The 24,296-nt window shown below is 52.2% G+C and overlaps 10 protein-coding genes across 10 annotated transcripts; 2 read left to right on the top strand and 8 right to left on the bottom strand.

Moving 5' to 3' along the window:
- Positions 1-187: 187 nt before the first annotated feature.
- Z520_03737 (uncharacterized protein) lies at positions 188-562 on the top strand (the record flags this gene model as incomplete). The annotated part of the gene is made up of 1 exon (XM_016774247.1): positions 188-562. The coding sequence occupies one exon, from the start codon at positions 188-190 to the stop codon at positions 560-562; it is 375 nt and encodes a 124-aa protein (XP_016635193.1).
- A 652-nt stretch (positions 563-1,214) lies between these two features.
- Positions 1,215-4,061, bottom strand: Z520_03736 (uncharacterized protein; the record flags this gene model as incomplete). The annotated part of the gene is made up of 1 exon (XM_016774246.1): positions 1,215-4,061. One exon carries the CDS (start codon positions 4,059-4,061, stop codon positions 1,215-1,217), a length of 2,847 nt encoding a protein of 948 aa, XP_016635192.1.
- Positions 4,062-4,323: 262 nt separating this feature from the next.
- Z520_03735 (uncharacterized protein) lies at positions 4,324-6,394 on the bottom strand (the record flags this gene model as incomplete). Its single annotated transcript, XM_016774245.1, has 2 exons — positions 4,324-5,925; positions 5,996-6,394. 2 exons carry the CDS (start codon positions 6,392-6,394, stop codon positions 4,324-4,326), a joined length of 2,001 nt encoding a protein of 666 aa, XP_016635191.1.
- A 1,229-nt stretch (positions 6,395-7,623) lies between these two features.
- Z520_03734 (uncharacterized protein) lies at positions 7,624-8,553 on the bottom strand (the record flags this gene model as incomplete). Its single annotated transcript, XM_016774244.1, has 1 exon — positions 7,624-8,553. The coding sequence occupies one exon, from the start codon at positions 8,551-8,553 to the stop codon at positions 7,624-7,626; it is 930 nt and encodes a 309-aa protein (XP_016635190.1).
- Positions 8,554-10,808: 2,255 nt separating this feature from the next.
- Positions 10,809-11,954, bottom strand: Z520_03733 (uncharacterized protein; the record flags this gene model as incomplete). Its single annotated transcript, XM_016774243.1, has 1 exon — positions 10,809-11,954. One exon carries the CDS (start codon positions 11,952-11,954, stop codon positions 10,809-10,811), a length of 1,146 nt encoding a protein of 381 aa, XP_016635189.1.
- A 1,779-nt stretch (positions 11,955-13,733) lies between these two features.
- On the bottom strand, positions 13,734-16,061 carry Z520_03732 (uncharacterized protein; the record flags this gene model as incomplete). The annotated part of the gene is made up of 1 exon (XM_016774242.1): positions 13,734-16,061. The coding sequence occupies one exon, from the start codon at positions 16,059-16,061 to the stop codon at positions 13,734-13,736; it is 2,328 nt and encodes a 775-aa protein (XP_016635188.1).
- Positions 16,062-16,916: 855 nt separating this feature from the next.
- Positions 16,917-18,785, bottom strand: Z520_03731 (uncharacterized protein; the record flags this gene model as incomplete). The annotated part of the gene is made up of 4 exons (XM_016774241.1): positions 16,917-18,426; positions 18,474-18,501; positions 18,556-18,560; positions 18,610-18,785. The coding sequence occupies 4 exons, from the start codon at positions 18,783-18,785 to the stop codon at positions 16,917-16,919; spliced, it is 1,719 nt and encodes a 572-aa protein (XP_016635187.1).
- Positions 18,786-19,643: 858 nt separating this feature from the next.
- Positions 19,644-20,083, top strand: Z520_03730 (uncharacterized protein; the record flags this gene model as incomplete). The annotated part of the gene is given in 2 exon segments (XM_016774240.1): positions 19,644-19,802; positions 19,814-20,083. 2 exon segments carry the CDS (start codon positions 19,644-19,646, stop codon positions 20,081-20,083), a joined length of 429 nt encoding a protein of 142 aa, XP_016635186.1.
- Positions 20,084-20,872: 789 nt separating this feature from the next.
- On the bottom strand, positions 20,873-21,677 carry Z520_03729 (40S ribosomal protein S5; the record flags this gene model as incomplete). The annotated part of the gene is made up of 3 exons (XM_016774239.1): positions 20,873-21,190; positions 21,277-21,460; positions 21,532-21,677. 3 exons carry the CDS (start codon positions 21,675-21,677, stop codon positions 20,873-20,875), a joined length of 648 nt encoding a protein of 215 aa, XP_016635185.1.
- A 292-nt stretch (positions 21,678-21,969) lies between these two features.
- On the bottom strand, positions 21,970-24,059 carry Z520_03728 (uncharacterized protein; the record flags this gene model as incomplete). The annotated part of the gene is made up of 9 exons (XM_016774238.1): positions 21,970-22,306; positions 22,369-22,437; positions 22,492-22,784; positions 22,855-22,960; positions 23,026-23,181; positions 23,232-23,347; positions 23,414-23,493; positions 23,541-23,608; positions 23,668-24,059. The coding sequence occupies 9 exons, from the start codon at positions 24,057-24,059 to the stop codon at positions 21,970-21,972; spliced, it is 1,617 nt and encodes a 538-aa protein (XP_016635184.1).
- Between the last annotated feature and the right edge of the window lie 237 nt (positions 24,060-24,296).

Below are 24,296 nucleotides of genomic sequence, written 5' to 3'. Positions count from 1 at the left end.
AGCGTGGGCATGAAGCCATCGTGCGGATTCTCCTTGACGCTGGTGCCGACGCCAATCGTGATGACTGCAGGCTGCCATAATATTTGGTCGTAGGCAGATCGCACGGATTCTACTCGACGCCGGTGCCGATGTATGGGCAAAGGGTATCCGCGCACATGCCTTTGAAGCAGCATCAGACAACCAGGTAATGGTGAACTTGTTACATAAATCCAACCCATGGGCCGATGGGGGAAGATCTCTAGGTCGGAAGTTGCTTGAATCCGACCGATGTGCCGACGAGGGAAGATCACTAGGTTGGAAGTTGCTCGTTCTGAAACACTACAGTGAGGAGGCATTCTGGCTGGACATCTCTCCTGACTTGAATGAGGTCAAACAGTTTATCAATGGCCTGAAACTGCCCCAGTTGCAGTGGTACTCTGACACACTCGCCTCGTTTCAATTCAAGCATCAATCTTCTCGCCAGTATATCCGCCTCGGGTTTCTGCAACGGCTCAAGCAAAAGGAAATGAATGCAGAGACTCGGTCGGTAACATCAACTATTCAGACGGTCGGGAAAGATTGAATCCTCATTCTGGGTCGCTGACTCTCGATCCTCCTCCTCATCATACTACTTCATACAGTGATACCTAGCATATATATGCCTGCTTAAAGTAATATAGTGATCCGCTCATAGACTACATTCACCGCCAAAAAAAGGGATTTCTCCATCCCGGCAAAGCCACTCTGGGAAGGGGAAGACACAGGGATATACCTCCTAGGTAGGATAAGGATAGGTTATCAAATGGGGGGATCTGAGAAAGCTCATCGCCTGACACTTCGTCCACCTCCCATCCTGTCGTACGCCTCGCTTCTAGCGAGTCCTTGCCATTCCTCATACATACCTAGGTACATGTACTGATTGCCCTTGATCAGACACTGCACGATATGATATAATACAATGTAACATCATGCAATACCTAGCACGACGCGGTGACCGGACTCTATCACAAACTATACAGGACAATCGATAGTGTCAGTGGTGGGGACTACTTGAATTCCCTAGAAGGAAATGGGAAGAAAGGGGCGTTGATTAATAAAGTCTTCATCTATCCACCTGTCCGTCTGTCTCTCTGCCCCTTTGTACACGCCGAGGTGAGCATAGTTAGGTAGGTATCGGCTACTCTTACGACGCATTAGAAAACTACATATGTACCTCGTACCTATGCACCCCAAACTCAAAAAGCAAGCCGTCCCGGCGCACTCGCCTGGCTAATCTCCCTGCGCGCATTTTCCTTCCCGACAGCTTGGAACAGGCCGCCGCCGCCGCTTCCAATATTCAGGACCGCCGGCCGTGGTGGCTTTGTGGGGCTTCCACGTGTGCCGTTGTTGACTCCGACACCCTTGTTGCCATTATGGCCATGGCCATGGCCTTCGAGCGCGGAGCGCTTGAGATTGACGCTCCTGGCTCGATCTCTTCGTGCGCGAATCTGCGCCAGTGCTGCCTCCCGTGAGATCGGAGTGCCAGGGACGTTGGAGAGCATAGTACCCGAATTATCCGCGAGCGAAGTCACAGTCACTCTGGATTGTTGTGTCTGCAGATGGGAGATTGGTTCTCTGTTGCTTGTAATGGAGGAGTCCAGTCTGATGTTCAAGACCTCGGTTTGAGCATGGTCATGTCCAGTATTTCGACTCGAGCGGTGCTGCTCCAGGCTGAACATATCATCATCTGCATCCACGGCTTCTCTGAGCGGTACGCGCGTCGTAGTCGTAGCAGCAACCAACTGTGGACTTCTTGCATGACTTGGAACTTGCGCTTGAGCTTGACTCTCAACGTGAGCCTGCGTCTGCGCATGCAGAGCTAGATTATGCATTGACCTTGAGTGCTTGTGCAAGGGCGTAACGGGAAACACAGTGCTCGCTCCAGGTGAAGCCGAGGAGTCTTTTACAAATGTAGATTGCTCGTCAGCATCATCGTGGTGAGACATGACTGAGGCCACCAAAGGTGAGTGGCTTCGAAGATTCGGTTTTGACTGTGCTCGCCTGTGCAGACTAGCGCGGGATGGCGAGTCTTTGAGTGCGATTTTCGTGGTGGTCGTCGTGACTGATGGCGTGATGGCGTGGTGTCGTTCCTTTGTGAGTCTTCGCACGCTTTCCCGCTGAGAAGACCTGACCGAGCGTGGTGAATCCGGCACCAGCCGAACAGGTGAGTCGACAGTCAAGATGCCCAGCGCCGTCGAAGGTCGTCTTGGAGGTGCTTGTTTTGGCGGCGAGAGATCGAAGAGATCGTGGTCATGCACGGCCGACGTACTCTCAGTATGTCGAAGTAGTGGAGCTGTAATCCCAATGCCAGCATTAGTTGTGATAGATGTTGAAAAAGAGAACGGTTGTGAACCTCTTGCTGGCTCGACCAAAACTTGCGTTATTTCCTCCAACTGGGCCGTCACCTCTGGTGTATTAGTGCTCGAGTCCAGCTCCATCGCGTCTGGTTCCGGGAGAGGCACTCCGACAGCTTGTTCAAGGACCAAAGGTCCTTCTGATGCCTCATCCATCAGCTCCGGCGTTGGGTCAGGTGGAAGTATGGCCGGCTCACTCTCTTCGATCGAAGGCCTAGATTTCGGCGCATTCTGGACAGGCTCGTCTTTGGTTGTGAGGGACTGCTCCGCAGATGTCTTGTAGGTTTCTTCAAGATGTGAGCTCTTCTCATCCACCTCGTTCGAGATTTTCCTCTTCTTTGATGCGCGCTGCTGCAGCATCCTGGCATCATAAACCTGATCGTGAACAAACCGATCTCCATTTGACTCAGCCAGTCGACACGGACAAGCCTTGAACTGACACTGCATATGCATGAAATGGATCAAATCCGAGTCTTCCTCATGCTTCTTCCGCGCCCAAGCAAGTTCCTGCTTCAAAAACTCAACTTCTTCTTCAGGTGTGATCTTCTCTCCTGCTAACTGCTTGTCGTAATAGTCTAAGCGGGATATGGCTGTTGCGAAATCTGGCAGCTTTGGCGCGAGACGTGCAGTGCCTTCAGGTTTCGCGTAATTCATTGACGCTGGCACCATCCTCGGCCTAGAAACAGATTGGATGTCGCTCTCGCTATCCGAATGCTGAGCAGATCGATTGTTTTCTCCTTGTTGAAATGTCTTTCTCTCCCCGGGAATTTCGGGGGTTTCGGTCCTTTCACCTTCGTTCCGGGGCTCTCGCAATTCAGTTTGAACACCCTTCTCTAACAGTGCATTCTTTTCGACGGCGTTTGCTTTTGCCTCCAGAAGGGCTGCGTCCCTCTCCTTTTCCACGGCCTTCAGTCTATCCTTCAGCTGATCCATCTCACCCACCATTCCTGCCAACGCGTATGCCCTCTCAAAACTCTCTTGGCGACTCTTCTCCTTCTCCGTCCTCTCATGCTGTATCTCAGCCTGGCATTTCTTTAGCTCTGCCCTCACTTCTTGCAGATCCTGCCTTGCCTCCACGACGGCCAATTCAGCACGGTAGGTCTCCTTGCGACATCGTTTGATTTCTTTCGTGTAGGACTCCTGGTCTCGACCTCTTTTCTCCTTCTCGGCTTGCAGCTCTTCCAGGAGCTCCTCGACGCGTTGCGAGAGCATTCTCTCCCGTTTCTTCTTGGAGGCCACTTCTTCCTTTGCCCGCTCCAGCTCGGCGTTTAGACTTGCGAGGCTCGCCTGTGCTTCCTCGTATCCCATGACTGCCCGCTGGAGAGCATTATTGGTATTAAGATTATGATTAGACGTGGCACTGCAGTTGTCCGGAAGTCCGGGCCCGAGTCTTCTGGGCCGAGTGGGCGACGATTGAACGCTGGTGCTTGCCGCCAAGCTGTTGAGAAAGGCGACTTTCGACTGAACGTCCGACGTGAACGAGTCGCGGGTGCGGGGTCGGTCATGTTCGACGAGGTAGCTGTGTAGAGAGGGTGACTGAGGGAGGCGTTGCTGATTCATGCGCTCGGGCGAGAGCTGGTGCAGCGGTGCAGGAGGACATTTGAGCGGGTTCGGGCTGACGTGTGGATTGTGGTTTTCCATACTATCATCGTCGACAATGATAGCCGCATCCATGAGTTGAGAAGCCATTAGAGAGTCACTGTCATAAGACTTTCATGGTTTCAATTGACGTAGTACTGCAAGGGTAGCGGGAGGCACTGCAGGTGGAATGCCGTTTCTTGGGGATTCTTTTGTTTACACCCAAAAGGGGAAAAACAATCTTGGCTATCAGCACGTGACGTAATTAGTCATACGTTCGTTGCTGGTGGTACTGGTCGCAGCCTCGTCAGGCACCAGATGCATAAGGGTCGTTCGTCCTCCTCCCTCGATAAATAAATCTACCCTACCGTGCCTATACAAGAATAATTGTCTCTTCATTAAGGTCATTGCCCCCGCCTGCATTCATCATCTCAAATATTTCTCCCCTCATGACGCCTTGAATATACGATTCACCCACAAGCAAGTGTTGATTGGAGGTAGAGCCTTCCCGGCCATTGTCTCTTGATACCCTCCGAATAACAAATGGCACGTTGGCACCCCTAAAGACACAGCATTCATCACCTGTTTTGACCGTCAGATGACCGATTCCGTAGTAACCCTTTTTCGTCCGAAAAAATCGCCGGTTGTGGAAGGCTCTGCGCTGGTTGCTGCCGATATAAGTGAGCGCTTCGAGTTCGAGGGATCGTGGAGACTCTTCTCCTTCTTGGCACTTGGAGTCTGTTTCTGTCGATGACAGTGGATCCATTCCATGATCACTGCTGTTCGGACCGCGGACTATCTTCTTGTACGCCCGATAGATGGCGCGGTGAAGTCTGGGGTTGTCTTCAGCAGGTCCTTCATCAGCTGCCCGTCCTGCTGCGGTCGTGAGGCTGTACGCATGCTCTCGCTCGAGTTGGCTGCTACCGTAAATTGCGTTGCATCTGTCAGATTCCAACTCCTGCCACAGCTTTTGCAATGGCGCCTCCTTCCTCTGAGCTTCAAGCAGAAGTTCTTGAGAATCAAACACGCGAGAAGTCCATTCGATAGAATCCAAGATCACGCCTGTCACGCGTAAAGCGGACTCGGATCTGGAGACCTCGAATTGGAAGGATGCAGGCTTGATCCCGCCAGCTCGATACCACATCTCTGGGTACCCCAGCCAATACACACGCCACCCTTCGTCCCAACGTGGAACCCAGGAGGGCCGCCGACCGTAAAGTGAGAGGGGATCCGCGGTGTGGTCAACGCAAGTAAGTACAGTCCATGGATATGGATCATTGTCCAAGATGCCTTCTGCCGTCTGAAAATAGACTTCATCAACGGACAGGTTATAATTGGCGACCACCATTCTTTTGTCCTGTGCAACACCGCAAGCTGTACTGGGATGACTGAGGAAGGCATATACACGATCCCTAGGATCAGTCGCCATGTAGGACCGTCCGTCGTTCAGAATGTTGATGAAGCTCACTTCACTTTTGTTGGAACTCAGCATCTTGCACATTGGCAACTCGTTTCTCCAGGATATATCATTCCCATATGTCCTCCAGAGGTCATCGAACAAGTCCCAGAGCATACCAGATTTAACAGAGCCCGTATGTGAAGCGACATCAACACGCGATGCCACAATGAGCATCAATTCAACGAGGTAGGCCCAGTTCATGGTTGCATTGCCGTAGAGCAAAACCGCTGATCGAGCCAGGCCGACTTCCTGGAGCACCCAGACCCGGGAAAACCACTCCGAATCCATCAATCGGCGTACCATATCCCATTTGCGGGGATCCAAGCAGATTTTTCCGCTCTCTGGGGCAATTGGAGGAAAGAGACTGACATCTCCATATCTAGAGACCAGCTCTGCAAGGAGAGTGGCAGTGTCTTGTATCAGGGAGAAGCACTCCTTCGCTTCTTGATTGATATCCGGGGCCAGCCATACGAGAACTCTCGATGCGCTCGCATAGATCTGGCCCATTTGTTGGACCTTCCACTTAGTGTTAAAATGATAGCTGTCGAGACAGTATGGTTCAATCACTCCAACACAATCTACTCACCTGTTGTGCTCTCTCGCCCTGGTCTTCCTGGTTGATACACACGGCATCTACCCAAAGAAACCTTGTGTTCCGCTCATGTCGAAGATGATTCAATGCACAGGCCAAGTTCTCCCGGATATGCAGCGTAGCACCATCACAGCTGATTTTTCTCCCCCTTTGATCTCCATTCTCACTCCCCCAGACATAGGACAGAGCTTCGAACCCCAGACAGGCAATGTCCTCGATTTTCCAGGCTTGAAGGCTACACGAGAGGCTATCGCCTGTGGATGCAGGGTGAAGCAGCAAAATCCTGGTCCAGCCATTAACGGGCAAAGGTGTGTACTTGTAAACCAGGTCAAGAGTGGGCGATCCTCTCGCGCGAAGGATGAGCGAGAAGCCTGGTATTGTGATCGTAGACATCATTCGTCTACATTGCCCCGAGGGGATGCGCAGCTTAGTGTGGAAGTTTTGCCTGTTGGCGAGAGAATCAGGATGGCCTGAGAGGAGTCATCACGGTGCACTCGCTCGCCTTTATCAACAATCATCGGTAAGCAAAGCGAGATGACATTGAGATTGGCACCCTTTCCTGGCGGCGACTCGACGCGCTGGTGAACTCAGGAGTCATGCCACCTCCCTTGCTCTGGCCATTGTTTCACGAGGATCATGGCAGCCACGCAGCCAATAGAAAATGGTTGTTTTCCCAGGCCTCTAGCAAGCCCCTGTCTCAAAATAGTGATGGGTATGGCCACGTACAGAGTGATTAAGTTCGCAGCCTTCGAGCCCGGACCGACAGCTGCTAGTACTCAATATTGTGTTATCACTCACCTAGGCTCAGGACACCGCCATCCTCTCGAAAATAAGGTGGAACACACGGATGCCGTTGAAGAATCATCGATATCATCTCTCTCCAAACACCGTGACTGCGGGAGTAGCACGTTCTTTGGTGGTCTAGCTTAGCCTGGCTCTTCTGTCTAGATCTTTAGATGAAGCTATAAAGTGAAAGTGTTTGTAGGCGAAGCAGAACCCGAAGAAACAACCTGAATGCACCTGTCAGATTTTCCCACCGTTCCCCACGGTCACGTGCAAGTCCCCACGATAGTCTCAAAAAGCGGTCAACAGCTCGAGGTCAAAAGTCTCTTCTCAATTCCAATCATGTTTTCATTCTTGATTATCTAGCTGACTCGATTTTCGTCGATGGATAATGCATGACATGAGCCACGCAAGACTGTTGATTGCAGGGCGCGCCGACTCCTGCAATATCCCACTTTCTCCTGTGGAGGCAAAGAGCGCCTTCCCACCCTTTGGAGGAGGGCCGATCCACGTCGATAGAGCCTGAAACCGTATATACAATGTTCCCATTTCCCATGTCCGAACCAAGTATTGATCACAGCTCACAATATGTTACAACGTGGCCAGGATGATTGAAACATTCATCCAACCATCACTCAGCGTTCTCCATCTCCATTCTCATGCTCATCGATTTTTGCATATCCAAGCCCTCTTCGGGTCGTTGCAATACCGTCCGAAGGCACTCCCTCGATGCATCCCGGCCCGTTTTGAAGTGAAAAGAATTCATAAAGCAATGCAAAGCATAAATAACGAAATCGTCAAAATCCTGGTTTAATCAAGGTTGCTTTTTCTGCTGTCTTTCAAGAGCAGTCCATCTCAACATCCTCTCGTCGTTGCAGGAAAGGAGCCTCGCCGAAATCCATGGCAGCTTCCATACCACAGCTCATCATTCTCTTGTGACCGAAATGGTTGGCGAGTTGAGTTTCTGGTTGTTGGACCATCATGTTGGCGAAAGGGTTGGCAGCGGAGGTAGGCGGCATTTGTGTCTCGGGTTGTTGAAAGAATCGGCCGCGACTCTTTGGCATAGCCATGCGTCGACCATTGAAGTGTTGCCTGGCACGGTCCCCGATCTGGGTCATCGGGCTGACATCACTCATGGTATCGATATCAATGGCAAAATAATCGACGGGCATGTGCACTCCCGCATCGGCCACCAAGCTTGGAGTCTGAGGCTGCCAGTCCTGGCTGTCGTCGCTGTCCGAGTCGGCCTCGTAGGTGCGCTTGTGGCTGGTGGAATAAGACCAGAGAGACTGTTGGGCAATTGAGGGGCTCGACCAATCCTCGCTGCAATGTGAGAGGTAAGCAAGGCTGATGCCGCAGAAGGTGGCAGTGCTGAGAGGTTGGACCTGGGCGGCAGAATATGGGGAGAGCTCGTTGGTGGCATCAGTGTTGCCAACAGACAGGGCAGCCTGGGTCTCGGGAGAAAGCCGGTGCATGTTGAAGAAAGGCCGGGGTGTGAATTTCTTTTGGGTCTTATATCCTTCAGCAACGGCCTTCCTGACGCGCATACCGACTTGGAGAAGACCTGCCTCGATTTCCGCCTGATCTGGGGCTTGTTCGCAGAGCTGCAAAAGCAGTGGAGAGTCAAAGGTATGGTGTTCAATGTCCGAGTTGTCCGCGATAGGGATGATGGGTGGCAGCGAGTTGGGGGTGAAGCGACGACGCTTGGAGAGGGGTGAGTCCGACTCAATGGAAAGCACAGGGGTGGAAAAGTCTTGTGGCAGACCCATGTTGAGGGTATGCTCGGGGTGAAGATAGGATGAGGAAACGACTGAGTGAGTGAGCTAGACAGGAGCTCAAGACTAATGGGTGCAGGCTGCAGGTATGTCGACCCTGATCAACAGCGAGATTGGAAGCCAACGAGTGTGGATGCTCGACGAAAGGGTCCCTCCCTGCTAAGTGAATAGCAAGGCGCCGAAGGGGTGAAGGGAGATATTACTGATGTGAATGAAAGGCAGCTGGTGCTGGTGGACGGGAGTGAAGGTCAAGATGAGTGTGGAAAGTGAGAACAAGAGTGAGAAATTGAGAGAGTGGGAGTGAGAGTGAGAGAGAAAAGGGAGAAAGGAGCTGATTATTGAAGGAGGAGATGAAGGAGATGCAGGTGTCGAAGTTAAAACTAAATGAGGCCAAATCGCAACTCTGGAGTCCGGCAACGGCGCCGTGCAGCAATTGGGATCTTGTGCGACTGCCACGGCCAACTGCCACTGCTGCAAGAGGATATTATCAGGTCCGTGCAGGTCTTATCGAGTTTCCGGAGCGACTGGATCGTCACACACTCAAGCGAGAGAGGAGCGAAGAGGGCGGGAGTAGCGAGAAACCCACTAGGCCAGGGACCATACTTTTTGGCTGGGACTGTGGCCTAAACAGTCAAAACCCCTTCGCCTTCCAGCCATGAGCAGCGCTGGAAGAGGCGGCTGAAGCCCTGGAGCCCCTGGCTACAGTTGGCCACCCGAGGCCACCAACCAACCAGGCGCTGCCTCCCCAGCCTCCCTTAAAATGCCCCCCTAAAATTGTCATGCATGGCGATATTAATAGTGGCTTCGCTCCCGCCGCTAACCACCGAGTTTCAGGCCTAGCGCCCGGACTCGCCAGAGCAAAGTCCGGGGCTGGGTAAGGCTGGGTACCTAGGTACTGTTGGGCGAGCTGTCATTGGGTGTCTGGGTCGCGTTGGCCCCTCCGTGAGCGAACCCGTGTTCCCTGAATCCCTGACTGGCAGTTGGCGGCCGGTTCAATTGGTGCTTTACTCCTTGAAAAACCTGCGCTGACACGAAATTGACGCGAGGCTTCCCACTTCCACTTTACGCGACCACGTTTTAATTGGAGTGAGCGGAGGGGCATCATCGTGGCTGGACAACCCCTTGGACGTTGGACGTTCACTGGCAAATGTGGGCTGAGCCACCGAGGAGGAAGAAAAGGGTTGGAACGAAATTAATCCGTTCCTGGTTCCGTACCTACCTACATAGTAGGTACCTGTATTACTCGAGCACGAAAAGCCCAATTACAATGTACGGTTCAATCCTAGAGGGTGAGTGAGGGTTGCTTTACCCTGAGCTTTAAATGAGCCATTAACTGAGCATCACTGAGTACCCCCTGAGCTTTCCCTGAGCAGACACATTGGGGGCTTCATCTGGCCCCTCCTTCGTGCCTCTCGTTCGGCTATACTTGTCTTTCGGCTAGGCATCCTTTTCAGAACGTGCGTTAGGAAAACTGGCAGATTCCCTCCCCTTTCAGTACGATGGTGCCTAAATTTCCTTGTGGGAAGTGGTTGACACGCGGACTGCGCTGCTGGGATACTGATAAGTGGTTGTTATTTCCTCTTCAATGCTTCAATGCTTCAATTCCACAATCCTCGCGATACAGTAGCACAGATGCGTGCGTCAAGAAAGCGGCATCTATGGAACAAGTGGCGCTCGGATTACTACTACTACTTCTACCACCACTACTATTACGATAGATTTTAGTTCCCAATTTAGGCACCGCTGGAGGGACATTTAAAGGGAAGTCGTGGTCTACGCTTCTCTACTTACTCTGCTTACTGCGCTTTTGCTGCGTTTCCCGCACGGTTGTAGCAGTTTAGGCCGAGATCTCCTTCTGTTCCTCCGCCACGCCCTGCGCCTTGCCGGGTTCCATGGTGAGCTGTGGAGGAGCTGTGGAGGAGCTGAGGAACATGAGGCTGAGGACTCAGTACTTGTCTAGATGAGAAAGGATTAAAAGGGTTTGAAAGAGGAAGGATGAAGAGGGTTGGAGGGGAGCATGCCGCAGAGAGTGAAGAGTGATTGAGAAGTTTTGCCCTATTGTCCCCAAAAGTTTCAGTATATTCAAAGAAAACATTCCACATCTATCTTGATGAGTTTCCAAATCAAGATTGAATCTTGATCTTTTCAACTTTATCCTGCAACCACCCACTAGTATCAATATGCTGCATGCAACTCCAGGCACCTCACGCCTGATGAGTTTTCTGCCTCTTCTATCACAACAATCTCACTTAGTAGAAGCCTAGCAAGGCTGTGTCATACCTCACCAACTGGCCCTGTGCCGGATGCGCGCCGCCATAGGTGAAAGGACCCCCGTTCGTGGTGACATACAAAGATCCCCTCTTGAGGTCCTCAGCGCTCGTGCCGAACTTCGCAGCCGTCAAGCCAACAGGACCTGTCGAGTTTCCGGCCACGGCCACAATGCCAGGTTGAAATGTGCCTGAGCCCACGCCCGCGAGATAAGCAATGTGTCCGTACTCACACGCAAACCAGAGACCGCCGGCGAAATCGAGCGTGAAATCATCAGGGAAGATGTTGGCAAACTCTTGGGCAGCGAGGACTTCTGCGGGGCCGGTGGCATGGCCGGTGGTGGAGTTGACGGCGATGCGGTTGAAGGTAACGTAGTTGGAGTTGTCGTAATAGAGATAGCCATTGGAGAAGCTAAGGCCGTTGATGCCCAGGGATAGTCCGCCTGAGAGGGTCGCGTTGGGTGCCATGGACGGGTCACTTATGGCAACGGCAGTGTGTCCCGTGAAGACGTTGACGGACCAGACGAGGCCTTTGGTGGAGTCAGCGACCAGGAGGATGCCGGTGTTGGGATTTAGAACGGTCAGCCCATTCGCGAGGCCTGCATTGGGTAGATCTGCGACCTTTGTGACCTTGACGCCCTTGGCAGCTTGCTTTGAAAGTTTTCCGTCGCCAGCTGTGTGGGAACCAGCGGCGTAGCCGTTCAGGTCGATTTTGAAGATGCCATAGCTCCCGGGCGTGGACGCGAACGTTTTCAAAGAGAAGTTTCCGACAACGGCGTAGAAAACATCGTGACCTAGCTCCACGACACCGAGGACACTGGTACGTACAGGGAACTGGGCAAGGAGGAGTGGCGCGAAGGCGTTTGTAGACGATAGGAGGTATACTTCTGGTGCTGAAAGGAGAGTGGCCACAAAGTTGCCGTCCTCGGAACGTGGAACGAGGTTCTCGACCCAAGTGCCGTTGGGGAAGGTTGATATAACGTGCGGTGCTAGAATCGGGTCTGAGAAGGTGATCGTCGAGATAGAAGCCGCTTGTCTGGACTCCAACGTGTTGGCTTGAGGCAAAGCTGATGCGGTAGCGACCGATGAGAGCGTGAGCATAAGCCCAGCAATGGTGGAGTAAATCATTTTTTTTGGTTGAAGTTAATGCTTTTCTTTGATGTGATGAACGAATGTAAGAAGCCCTGATGAGGGATCGAGGGATGAAGACCTGCTCTGACCGTTATATATGTCACACTCCCCCATGGCCATTACTGTACGTTGCCTCCATCATACATGATTGATAATGCAGTTGCACTAGTATTCGCAACTTCGCGGTAGCTTCTCAGTCGCAGCGCAAACAAGATTGGACAGCATTCATCATCGTCGCTGGAAAGGGCATTATAAAGCGAACACCACCCAGGTCTAGGCTGAAAGCGCTCTGAAAGTCACCTCAACTACTCGAGAAATGACCGACGATGTGGAAGTGTGCCGCGAGGTTGGCGAAAAAGGTAAAAGGCTGAAGCGTCTGCAATCTTCCAGATGTAGGGCCGAAACCGTAGCCTCGCCTTATGCATCCGAATCGGTCGTAGTATAGTATAGCCACTTGGCCGCTCGCTTGCACGTTATTTGCACGCCGTTGAGTGATTCCCTTCCGGGGATAGTGTCAGAACGTGAGAATCGCTGTATAAACGAATCTCCGCCGAACAGTAAGCATGGCGCTAGAGTCCTTCTCGAGTTCGCTGCTTCATACGAGATATGTTGTGGACTATGAAAACATGAAAGGAGAAATTAAGCAAAAATAGATCTTTAGATAAGGTAAACAAATTGCGCTTATGGCTCGGTTTAGTAGCGCAGTCGAGCTCATAATTACTTACCTGGCACGTGGAGTTCGGACAGGCGCTCCAGGGCACTTGATGATATACTGTAGGTTGTGCGACTTACCAGAGCCACAACAAGACCATGCAGCCCAAAACGTGTGGAATGGCAAACCCCATATGAAGATCAAAAGTGGGTTGATCAACTAAGTTCGTCCGAAGACCAGTGACGGCGATCCATCAGCCCGCCCGTTGTGAGGCAGGTCTTTGTTCAGGATTGAGTTCTGTCCATCAATGGCATGGCTAGAGTAAGATGGCCGCTTGGAAAACAATTGAGGAGGAGTTGGTGTTGCTGAGAGTTGGGCAGGGTACTACGTACTACGGACTTTGGAGCAAGGCACGATTATTCGAACAAGAGAGCCTTGATTGACAACAAGCGCATGCCGTTAGCTTTTGACCCCAAGGCGATACATAGTATTCAGCCACGGATTTTCTGAACACTTACTTTATGGCGTTTAGTTAGTCGTTTATAGGTCGGTTCGTAACACTATACCCATCTGCTATCTACGACTATACAGTATATCTAGCTAGTTTCTAGTCACGTCTCGATCCTTACCCTGCTTATTAGTGAATTAATAGGTCTGAGACTCACCCGAGTACTAGGTCTTGACAGTCTCGAAGCGGAAACGCAGGAGGACGTGAGCGTCGCAGTCCGGACGACAAGCCACGTTCTAGCAAAAGGTCCAGCTTGCAACTACCAAGTAGAAAATGAAGAGAGTCACAGGATGAAATAGGAAGACGCCAGACCTTGGGCCCGTGCCTCGCTGCACCCCTCTTGTCTGTCAGTGTTTGTCAGGGGTTAGTTCTTCGAAGCTCAAGTTGAAGCGGCCTTCGCTCGTCCACGATCATCATTTATTTTTCGTTCGCGAGTAATGCAGCTGTACGATTACCTGCGAGGTTGGGTGCATATATTTGTTGCCTGGTTTTCCATACGAGTTTTTCGTTATGCAGAACGGACGATGGCTTCCCTACGAATACTCGGACAGGGGACTCTGTACATTCACCACGTCAGATATTGGTACCATGAGACAGCCCCCGTAAGATCCCCAAATCAGCCTCGATTACCTCTCCTCCCGCCTTTCTTCCCCCTTTCTGCATGCGCCCTTAAGATCTTGCGGTGCTCGACCAAACTCCTCTTGCCCTTGGACTTTGCCTTGCCCAGGGTCATGAGGAAATTCTTCTTGCGCGCCTTTTCCTTGTTGGTCGTGCTCTTGCCCTCGGACTCCTTGCGCTCCTTCTTCCGCGCGGCCTTGGACTTGTGTTGCTCGCGGTCGTCCTTGTGTTCTTGCAGCAGGGCCAGCTTCTGTGCCCGAGTCGCCTTTCCCCGTGAGAGCGAGGCCAGACCTTCGATCTCGGCCGCCGTGAGAGGGTCGTCCACGTGGCGTTGCGAATTGGTTTGCGCCTGCGATGATGAGGATGCAACGTGGTGGGATTTGTGGTTCTTGTTCTTCAGGAGTGATGAGACTGAGGCGGTCGTGCGCAGTTCTTGTAACTTGGCTAGGTCGGCGGGCGTCAGGATCCTGGTCGTGGCGAGTTTTGACTTTGTCGGAGGAGTCGGTTCTGCCCCGTCGACGGGCTTCTCATTGTCGCCGTCGTTCTCTTTGTCGTCGCTTGTAGAGACTTGCGTGTCGAACCGCACTTTCTTTGCTGAGGGTTTCTCGTCGTCGCTGTCACTGATGTTGATCTCGTCGTCACTCTCGACGTTGATCCACCCTCCTGAATCGTCGCTGTCTACGTCTTCCTCGACGTTCCACGCATTCCAGTCGTCCTCGTCACTTTCTTCTTCCTCCTCGTCCTCGTCCCCAGACCCGGCAGTTGCAGCAAGACCTTTTTCCAACCGCTTCCTCTGCCTTTCTTGTTCTTTCCACTGTTCAAGCAGCTCTAACCCTTCAATCTCCCCCTCGGCTTCTTCACCAAACCTCTGCTGTCTCTGTTCGCCCAACCTGAGGCCCAGCGACGCGTCTTTCCCGCGATCTCTTTTGCGAAGCATTTCCGCACCGACTTGCCTGTACAACCCCAAAAGACCCTTTGCAGCCATCATGACCCCTTTGTCCTTGCTTTTCCGATACATGACCAGATCCTGGAGTAAAGTTTCGTTCACGGCCAACGGCTGCCGCACACAAATCTCGCGGATCGCGTTCAAACCCGCCGCGGCGACTTCCCCAGCGGCTGCCTCGGAGACGAATTCGTTGGCGATTTTCTGGACCAGCGGCTCTAGGATATCCGGCGGCACGAGGTTGTGTGTCGACTGTGCCAGCGATGCCAAGAATGATGTTACCGAAGGTTGTCGGGGCGTCAAATATTTCAGGAAGTAGGAGTAGAAACTGATCACGGTCAACTTGTGCAAGCCGATCAGGCGCGACACCAGTTGCAAGGCTAGCAGCTTTTGCTCGAGGTTTAGCTTGGACCGCGCACTTTGCAGGTGCTTCGAAAACATCGCCTCTGCAAACCCCTGCGGATCGTGCAAGAGATGTAACGCCGAGAAATTCAATGGGTGAGGCTGTCCCTTTTTCTTCTCTTTCCGACGCACCGTCGCGGCGGCCTTTTCCAGTTTTCTCTCGGCTTTTTTGCTCTTCTTGTTGACCCCAATCTGGTGTCGCAGCTTGCTCATGTCGACAGTAGTCTCTTCGTCGGAGCTCTCGTCCTCCAGCAGCTCTTCTCGCTCCTTGTCGCCGCCCAGAAAGAAGCGCAACCCCCCGACCACGCACTTCTCGTTGTCGGCCAGCGCGGCCTCCTTCATGATCTCGACGGCTTTGGCGTCCGTCCAGATCTGCCGCTTCCACATCTCGCGCGTGATCTTGACCGCCCAGAGCGCCTTGGGGGATGATCGGTCGTCCGCTGTGACCAGGTTGTGCAGCGTTGTCTGCACGCTGCGGTTCAGTTTGTGGTTTGTGGTCTTGGAATTCGCGGAGCGCAGGTCGCTCAGGATCTTTTGGAACAGCAGCGCCCGCAGGGATTTGCTGGGTGTGGAGGTGAGGATGGGGAAGAAACATTGTAGCAGCGTGTGTGAGTCGATGATGTCCTTCTTTCTCAGCAGCACCAGACTGCCCACGATCTTTTCCCTCAGCTCGGGTTCCAAGGTCGCATGGTGCGCCGATAGAATCTCAATCAACTGTTTCGGAAACTCCCTTGTCTCTTCCCTGTAGCAGTCGGCCACGTGCGCCACGAACTCGATCAGGTCGCGGAAAGAGATGACTCCGCTGGACGACACCGCAGCCGTCGTCGGCGCCTGCATGAAGATCTGTCGCTGGTTCTCATACTGGATGTGCTGGTGCAGGAAGTCGGTGTGGTAGGATTTCGGGTCCCGTTTGATCTTGTTCTGCAGGTTCGCCAGGTCCGCGTCCACCTTTTCGAGGGCTCCGAGTTTGCGCTTGCCCATATTTGCCTTTTCTCAACGGTCGTTTAACCCACTCCCTCTTCTTTCAGCCCTCGGAGGTCCAATTTGGCTGGGGAAATCTTCCGCTGGAAAAAAGTCGCAGACAGCGTTATTGGCGTGGGGTTTGGGGAAATGTCACAGAACTTTTTCTCAGAAGATCTAATCTTGATAAGATTGCTTCTCTCTCATAAATTCAAGTCGTCTGACACGACAGTTAGCGTGCGTGGTGGGGTCACCCTGACGTCTTTACAATCTTTTGTGGCTCTAGTGACTCTGCAACAATGGGAGCTCCTCCCCAGACCAACTCGTAATTCATTGCTATCACCGGTATATATATTCCAAGGTTCTTTGGAGGGCACCTTCTCAACTGTGCTCAATCTCCTTCATCGGCGTCACACGACCGATATGATCATGCAAGGCAGTCTGAGTGAAGCGTTGGGACATCCTCCATGTTGTGGTGAGAGTATAGACAACGTCAACACGGCCTCGTATTGTTTTCTAGATCATAGGAGGATGTTGAAGGGGATGATATAAAGAGCTTCCAGGGACTTTGTGACCTCAGCGATGCAACTGATCCTTCCTCCGCTCATGACGAACATTCGCCTACTGGGCAGTCGCTGCCAGCTCCACACAAGGCGGCTATGCACGAAGATATGGAGTGATCAGCTTGGGTGACTCGTCCAAGTCGAAGGATCAGAACCCGACGCGCAACGATTGACCTCTCTCACGTCGAAGCTGATGTCTCCTAGTGGGCGCAAGTCCCTTTTTGCTGCCTTGCGGACTCTCATTCATGTCAAGGTCATTGAACAGGAAGTCCCTGCGCTGATTAGCGCTTTCATAACCATGCGTTCATCCCGTTTAGCAGTGCTGATTTCGACCAGGATCTTCAATGCAGTCTTCTAGCCAGACGTCCTCTTGTACCATTCTGAATGATCCGTCGTCATCAAGCGCAACCTTGCTCCACCGCAATTTGAGGCGCCGGCGAGCTTCGTTCACATCTCCCTTGACAATGGCCACATGGTGTATCCGGTGCTCTTCCGGTGGTAACCAGAGTAGCCCAGCGGGCGATGGATGCTCCAAGAAACGGTCATGGCATTCTTCGACTGCGATTATCTTTTCGACCACTCGTGGGGATGCGATGGATGCCCAGAAGCGTTCTTGGTAGGGGATATTTCGTATAAGGCGCAGAGCCTTCCTCCGGATCATCGCATGACGACATTTAGTCGCTGCAAAATATAGCGCCAGGACCATTTCGATTTCCCCATTGAATATCGGGCCGCCAGCCTCGTCTCCAGCATCGCGGTTGATAACCTCCCCTGCCCTCTCGACAATGGCTGCAAACTCATGCATATGCTCGTCAAACGAGACCTCCCATGGAGTCATGCAGCAGGAAAGCCAGATGTAGCAGATACCCCAGTGCATCAGGAGATAAGAGGATATCCATTTTGTCTCACCATCTCGCAAGCCTTCCGAGAAAGGGAGGAAAGAATCCTTCCATCGTTGCAACTTCTGTAGGCGTATCTGCTGTTTTGGCCTCAACTTTTGCATCTCGTACTCGTCGTGAGAAAGAAGATCTGTCACCCGGACAATCTCGTATGCTTTGTACATGAGTTTGTACAAATTCTGCCGAAATTCGTCCAGTACAGACAAAGTGGCGGCGATGAAAGGCCTCGAGCTATGTTCCCTTGCGTGGTATTTCCATTCTGGAATAGCCAAAGTGGCCATCAATAGCGCCTTCCTTGAGGAGAAAGCCGTCACCGTCTCGGCGATGCCAGTGTTTGTGGCGAGAATCTGCTGGGCTGGAGAATTCGACAGATTCTGGCCCAGCATTTTGTAGGCATTGTCCATCAGGCGCAATGCGTTGCCAACGTTCCTCTGCTGAAACTCAAAAGTGCTAAACAGGATGCAGCTCAAAAGAGCATGTGCATTGTCTGCTTCACCTTGTTCGAGCAGCTGACGAAAACTTACAAGAGCCTTGGAATACCACTTCAGTGCGCGTCGGTGCTCGGTATTGATGACAACAGCAGTTGGACAACCGGTGTCGAAAACAGTCCTCAGGTCTCGATATTGCACGTGCTCGAAAGCCCAGCTAATTGACATGACCACTTGCCAGACAAAGGTATAAGATTGGGCAAGACGAGGAATCAACTCGAGCCAGAAAGGACCATCTATGATTCCTGCGAACATTGGTGCCACTCGATAGACAAAATAGTTGAAAGCCCATCGTTCATCGTCGCTGTGTTGCGGGGCGTGGAGGGACAGCTCAGCAAGGAGAACATGTTGCTTCGGAGTTGAGGACTGATCCTCAGCAAAACGAATCTGGCGGGCGACGGGCCCTTCGCACTTTCGACCAGTCTCGGTACATTTCCTGCAATATGGTTGAGATTCGTCACACTTTATTTTGCCTGAAAATACCCGTTAGTCTGTGCAGCTGCTGACTGTTCTAGCACAGGTATGCCTCTGTGTTCTGGCGAGTTACACAAGGGGGAACACCTACGGATCCTAGATAATATCAGCACACTAGCCAACAAAATCGCGGCGACAAACGTACTTGCAGGTCAAGCATCCAGTCCTGGACTTCGATTGACCGTTTCGATGAGAGCTCATGGGAATGGGATTCACAGACTGAACACTCGACCGATTGTCGGAAACACTGTTTAGCTGAGCGACATGACATTCGTGTTGAGCGGGCGTGGTGTCGAGAGCGAGAACAGAAGGCCGAAACATGGAACACGCTGCCGTTCAATGGCGGGTCTGAGAAAGGATCTGCCTCTGGAATTCCTCGCTACCGCCCCTGGTCCGACCGGACGAATCCCATATCCACGCCGTGGTGGGCAGGCAGGGGATCAAACTTTTGCGCCCAAAGCCCAAGGGGCGTTGTGGGATATGCGCGACCCCAGTGGAGCTCCAGCACCTTTGCCGATTCGACTCGCTCGGGTTCTCGATCGAAACAGGTTAGTATATTGGCTTGCACTTTTCCATTTCCGTCAATTCGATATCAATAGGCGAGTCTTCTAGGGCGTTGGACAAGCAGGAATTGTGGTAGATGAGGCTTCCAACCTTGTTTGCATGGTATCAATGCATGATTCGCAAAAGACGGGCTCTGAATATCCGAGACACTGCGCCTGACGGCACTGGCTATGTTGCCGCGCCTTGAAATTGCGCCTTCTGGGCCTGGACTGCATCGTGGTATATGAAGGGCAGGTGTCCAGATCACACCTGGCGCCAGGATAAGTGTCTTTCCGTCTCTCCCTGTTACTGAAGTCAGCCTTCTTCCGCTCGCTCCAGAAGTCAGGTCGGTCTCCTGTCGTTAGACCTCAACAAGCCTCCTGTCCTTACCCAAATCCTCTGTCCGCGCATAACCTAGGCAGTATTCAAAGCCTGCCAGCACGACACAAAAGGGCTCGATCGCTCCAAGAGCCAAGTCGGTCTTCTGTCGTTGAACATCGGCATAACCTTGTACAAATCCAATATTGTCCGCCAATAACCAAGGCAGTCCAAAGTTCGCCAGCACGACAAAAGAGACCTCGACTCCCCCGCTTTCCTATTCATCAAACTCGCCGATCCATCAAGCTTGAATTCACCATGGGCATCCCCGACCAGGTTGTTGTCCTTTTGTGCATCTTGGGTGCCGCCGCGTCTGTCACTGTTGGCTTCGCATTTCAGAGGCTATTCGGAAGGCCCGATTCGGATGATGGGAATTTCAACCACAAGCAACCAGAGCAAGATGCGTACATGAGAGAGGTACGCGCCAGGAATGTCATGATGGCCTTTGGGGATACCAGGCAGCTGCATCCCCCCCATCCTCGGGAGATATGAGGAATGGCTCAGTTGGTACGAATCATGAAGACAGCGCCGTCAAAATGCTTGCTTCCCCCAGGCTGCCATCTGAGGTGGGCGCTTTTCAAAAGAAAGAGGACAAGGAATGGATATCCGAGACAATGCTGAGATGGGATGGGCGGCATTTGGCTTGGACAGGTGCTTGCGAAGTCTTGGTGGTCATGCAATACAATGCAAAGCAATAAGCATCAAGCATCAAGCAGCCTGATTGCCAAAACCGGAACACTTCGTCAACAGGACCAGCCCAGCGAGCACAAGGCAAAGGAAGTCGGCCAACACAGCGAAGTAAGGTCCAGACAACAGCAACGGACAGTCCAATGACTCTCTTTCACAAACCAAGATAGTCAAGGTACATGATCCTAGAGAGAGAATGGATGCATGGCATTGGGGAGGGATGGACCTGGGCTTAGACGGCGAAAATATGATAGCGAGGGGTACCAGAATATGAATCCACTCCCTAGGTACCTTTTCATGTCGCTGCTGCTCTGTCTCAACGTTCCCTCACCTTCCAAATTTCGTAGTTCCGGTGTAATCTAGAAATTTCGTAAAACGGAGACGGACGCAATGTGACACCGCACATAGAAAAATCACCCCATTAATTGGAAAGAGGCTTGCGGAGAAAATAGGAGTTTTGACAACGCAACTGTCAAACTTTCATTGCCATTTCGAAATCTTTTTGTGGACATTTGGCATCATCTAGGCGCTGAATCTGCTGCAATGCCGCCAGTCGCAAGACCTCATTTTCATGGGTCAGCCGTGCCTGTTGCTACTTTCGATTGATGCCTTTCCGCAGCCCTGAGAGCAGGCAATGACCCGTTTATCATCTGCATTGCTTGAAGTTGACTGTGACTGCCATGTGAAAATGCACAAGTCCGCAGTACCTCGTACCATGATTTGGATCTCTCTCTCCTAGAGCAACAAGAATCATCACCCAATATCCCATCCCATACTGAAACCGCAACCGCAACCGCAATTTACCGATTGCTCTTGGCCACACGCTCCAACTCGTCCTTCTTCTTGATGGCGTACGAATTGCTGCTTCCCTTGGCGGCGTTGATCAGCTCCTCGGCGAGGCACTCGGCGACGCTCTTGACGTTTCGGAACGCCGCCTCGCGGGCGCCGATGGTGAGCAGGGCGATGGCCTGGTTGACGCGGCGGAGAGGGGACACGTCGACGGCTTGTCTTCGCACGGTGCCTGCGCTGCCGATTCGGGTGCTGTCTTCGCGGGGGCCGCAGTTGACGATGGCGTCGACGGCGATTTGGATGGGGTTTTGGTCGGTCATGATGTGGATCTATATACACGACACAGAGTCAGATTTTGTGTTCCTCGCAGTTTTGGTTTTGACCTTTGCTTTTCAGGATTGTGGGAAGGACATACGATCTCGAACGAATGTGCCACGATTCTAATAGCCATCAACTTCTTGCCATTGTTGCGACCGTTCATCATCAGGGAGTTGGTCAATCGCTCGATGATGGGGCATTGGGCCTTGCGGAAGCGCTTTGCGGCATATCGACCGGCCGAGTGCGAGATGTAGACGGGTGATCGGATTTGAATGTAGTCGCTGTTGTCCAAACGTCAGTTCGTTCTCTTTTTCTTCCTTTCCTGCGCAGTGCACCGGGGGCTTTTTCGTACGTCAATGAGATGTCTCTGACTTCGACATCCTCGTAACTCCAGCGCCCGAAGAGCTTGACGCTCCCAATCTCTTGCATGACATCTTTGGGCAGGACGGGCCAACCAGAGGTTGGGTTTTCAACTTCAACCTCGCCGTTGTCGGACATGTTGGGCGAACTGGTGAGTGTGCGGATTGTCGAGTGTTTGAGACAGGATCCCTCGTGTGTTGCTGCGATCTGGTGGAGGCTCGATTTTCAGTTGTGGGATAAATTCTTGCCAAGATCTGTCGATCACGTGAAGATAGGCTCCGAAATTTATCCGAGGACCGGGGGACTTATCATCCCTCGACGCGTACGCTGAGCTTTCATCACTCTCACACTCGATGGACTTGTCAAATTGATTTTTAATTGCTGTTGATTTACAGAACACTGAGATAATAATTGTGTGTACCAGCACCACCTACACCGACGCTCGCTTCTCTACACTAGGTCTTCTCATATGCTCAACCTCATGTTCAACTCCGCCGGCGGGTTTGGGCCCAACATAGTTTTTCCGCGCATGAAGGAACCACCAAGCCGTGACAAAAATAGTCAGACCTCCCCAGATCAAACATGCATAGTTCATGGTTTCCGCGTCCGTGGGCAGAGCGAAGGGAAAACAGTAAATCACGAACCACACGATCATGTATCCACATGCAATCGTATTCAGCACGACACCAAATTTTCCCAGCCGAAACGGGCCAAATTTGATGTTCTTGCGACCGGTCAGAAGGTGAGGCAGTATTGCTGCGATATAACTGTTCTCGTGTCAGCAAATCCCGGAGGCGGGTATCTCAATTAGGGATCCTGTCTGAAATACCTTGAGGAAGACATCAGCACGAAACTACCCACGAATGCATTGAAGGCCGTTGCACTCCCAACATAGATGCTGTGGCGTCCATCGTTAGCCAGTTACACCAAGCAATGTGTCTGTGGCACTCACCAGCCCAGAACTGTCACAAGGCAGCCACACAGAAGAGTTGAATAGAGTGGCATCTCCAATCTCTTAGACACCTTGCCAATGTAGTGAGGGAACGGAGTTGCATTGTCACGTCCGAGCGTCCACAGTGTCCTGCCAGCTGTGATGTATACTCCGACCAAGCAGGTTGCGATGCAGAAGAGGAAGGGGATCAGCAACCCAATAGCACCGCCGGCCGACCCGGTGGCCTGTCGATAGATCTCGGCAAGTGGGAATTGGGCTGTGAACAGAGCATTGTAGTCGTTTATTGCATACATCTGGAAGTCTCTGTCAGCGCCTACTGACCGCAAGGCGGCTCTGGCCAAGTCTGCGAGACCGAGAACTTACGATCGCAATAACATAGCAGAGTCCAGTGACGAATCCGATGCCCATTTGCAACCCGATCGCGATTGGTATGTTCTTGCTGGGATACGGTACCTCCTCGGCGATATGGCTGTGAAGTGCAAGGTCAGATTACGATATCCCTTACCGTCGGAGAGCTGCGCTTCTCGAACGAACCTTACGGCATCTGGCGTTCCAACAGAGTATGCGCCATTCAACATTCCGGCAACAAAGACAAATCCGTTAGGATATCCTATATCTGCAGACCACTCGGTCCACACGAAACTGGACGAGGCATGTGGTGGGTGGCCGCCCGATCCTGGTATTGCGGCGCTGGAGACGATCAGTTTGGGTTCCATTTTCACAGCCAGGATAAGACTTACACGACAATAACAGTGACTAGGAAACCGCACAGGAGAAGGACGATGCCCACGGTGTTCAAATACGGCATTGCCCTGTTGAAGAAACAGACGCACAGGCAGGCAATCCAGGTTACGATCTAAATCGTCGTCAGCCAATGCTCGCTATTGAGTCTACGTTGCTCCAGCGATAATTCTTGACTTACAAGATACGTCACAAAGACGTGCCACCGCTTCACAGTGAAGTCGCTGTGTTCCAGAGCATACATCTGCACGAACGTGTTCGCTGCCGAGAATGAGCATGCTTGTTGTTCAGCAGGAGGGACCACAAACCAAGAATGGAACTCATGGATGCTGCACCAAATACCCACGCCAGCCAATTCCAGTATCCAGCAAAGAATCTGTAATTCCAGGCGGTCAGCTATATTGAACAACCAACCCCTTTGAAGAGGGAGCATACCCGACCGCGCGACCCCATTTTTGACCTGGAGTAACTGAAGCCCAATGGTAAACCCCGGCGCTAGAGGGTATAGCTGAAGCCAACTCTGCCAAAGACGCCGCTACTATCCAGTAAAAGACCGAAACCACAATGAACTCATAGATGACTCCTGGAGGCCCGCCGTTGAAGATGGCGACAAGGATCGACCCTCCGACTGCAGGCCACACAGTTCCGACCACAAGCCCGACTCCAGCAGCGGCGAGAAGGCTGAAGTTTCGCTCGAGTTCCTGTACGTGACCAGAAGCATTGATGAGCTCAGAAGAACCCGTGTCTGCATTGTCCGCAGTGTAAGATGGAGAGTCAGTTGCGACCTCATTTGGAATAGGGTCTTTCTTTTCATCCACGGTCGCCATGTTTGCAATCGTCGGCAGGAGCTTGGCAATGGTAGAAATAATGGAGGAGGAGAAAAGGTAAGAAGAAACTAAACGCTGCTATATACTCATCTTCTCTATCGGCATCTCTGGGAACAAGGCAGTCAGATTGCGCATCTCCTCCAGAACGCAGACCATGTATGATGGTAAGGGAACTCGGATCTGCGCGCGGGACTGATACCGGAAGACAGCCACTAATCAGCGCAAGTCCGTGTTCCT

Source organism: Fonsecaea multimorphosa, assembly GCF_000836435.1.
Source record: "Fonsecaea multimorphosa CBS 102226 unplaced genomic scaffold supercont1.5, whole genome shotgun sequence".
Lineage (NCBI taxonomy): Eukaryota > Fungi > Ascomycota > Eurotiomycetes > Chaetothyriales > Herpotrichiellaceae > Fonsecaea > Fonsecaea multimorphosa.
The sequence above is the reverse complement of the archived record's forward strand: the minus strand, read 5'-3'. Positions and strand labels throughout refer to the sequence as shown.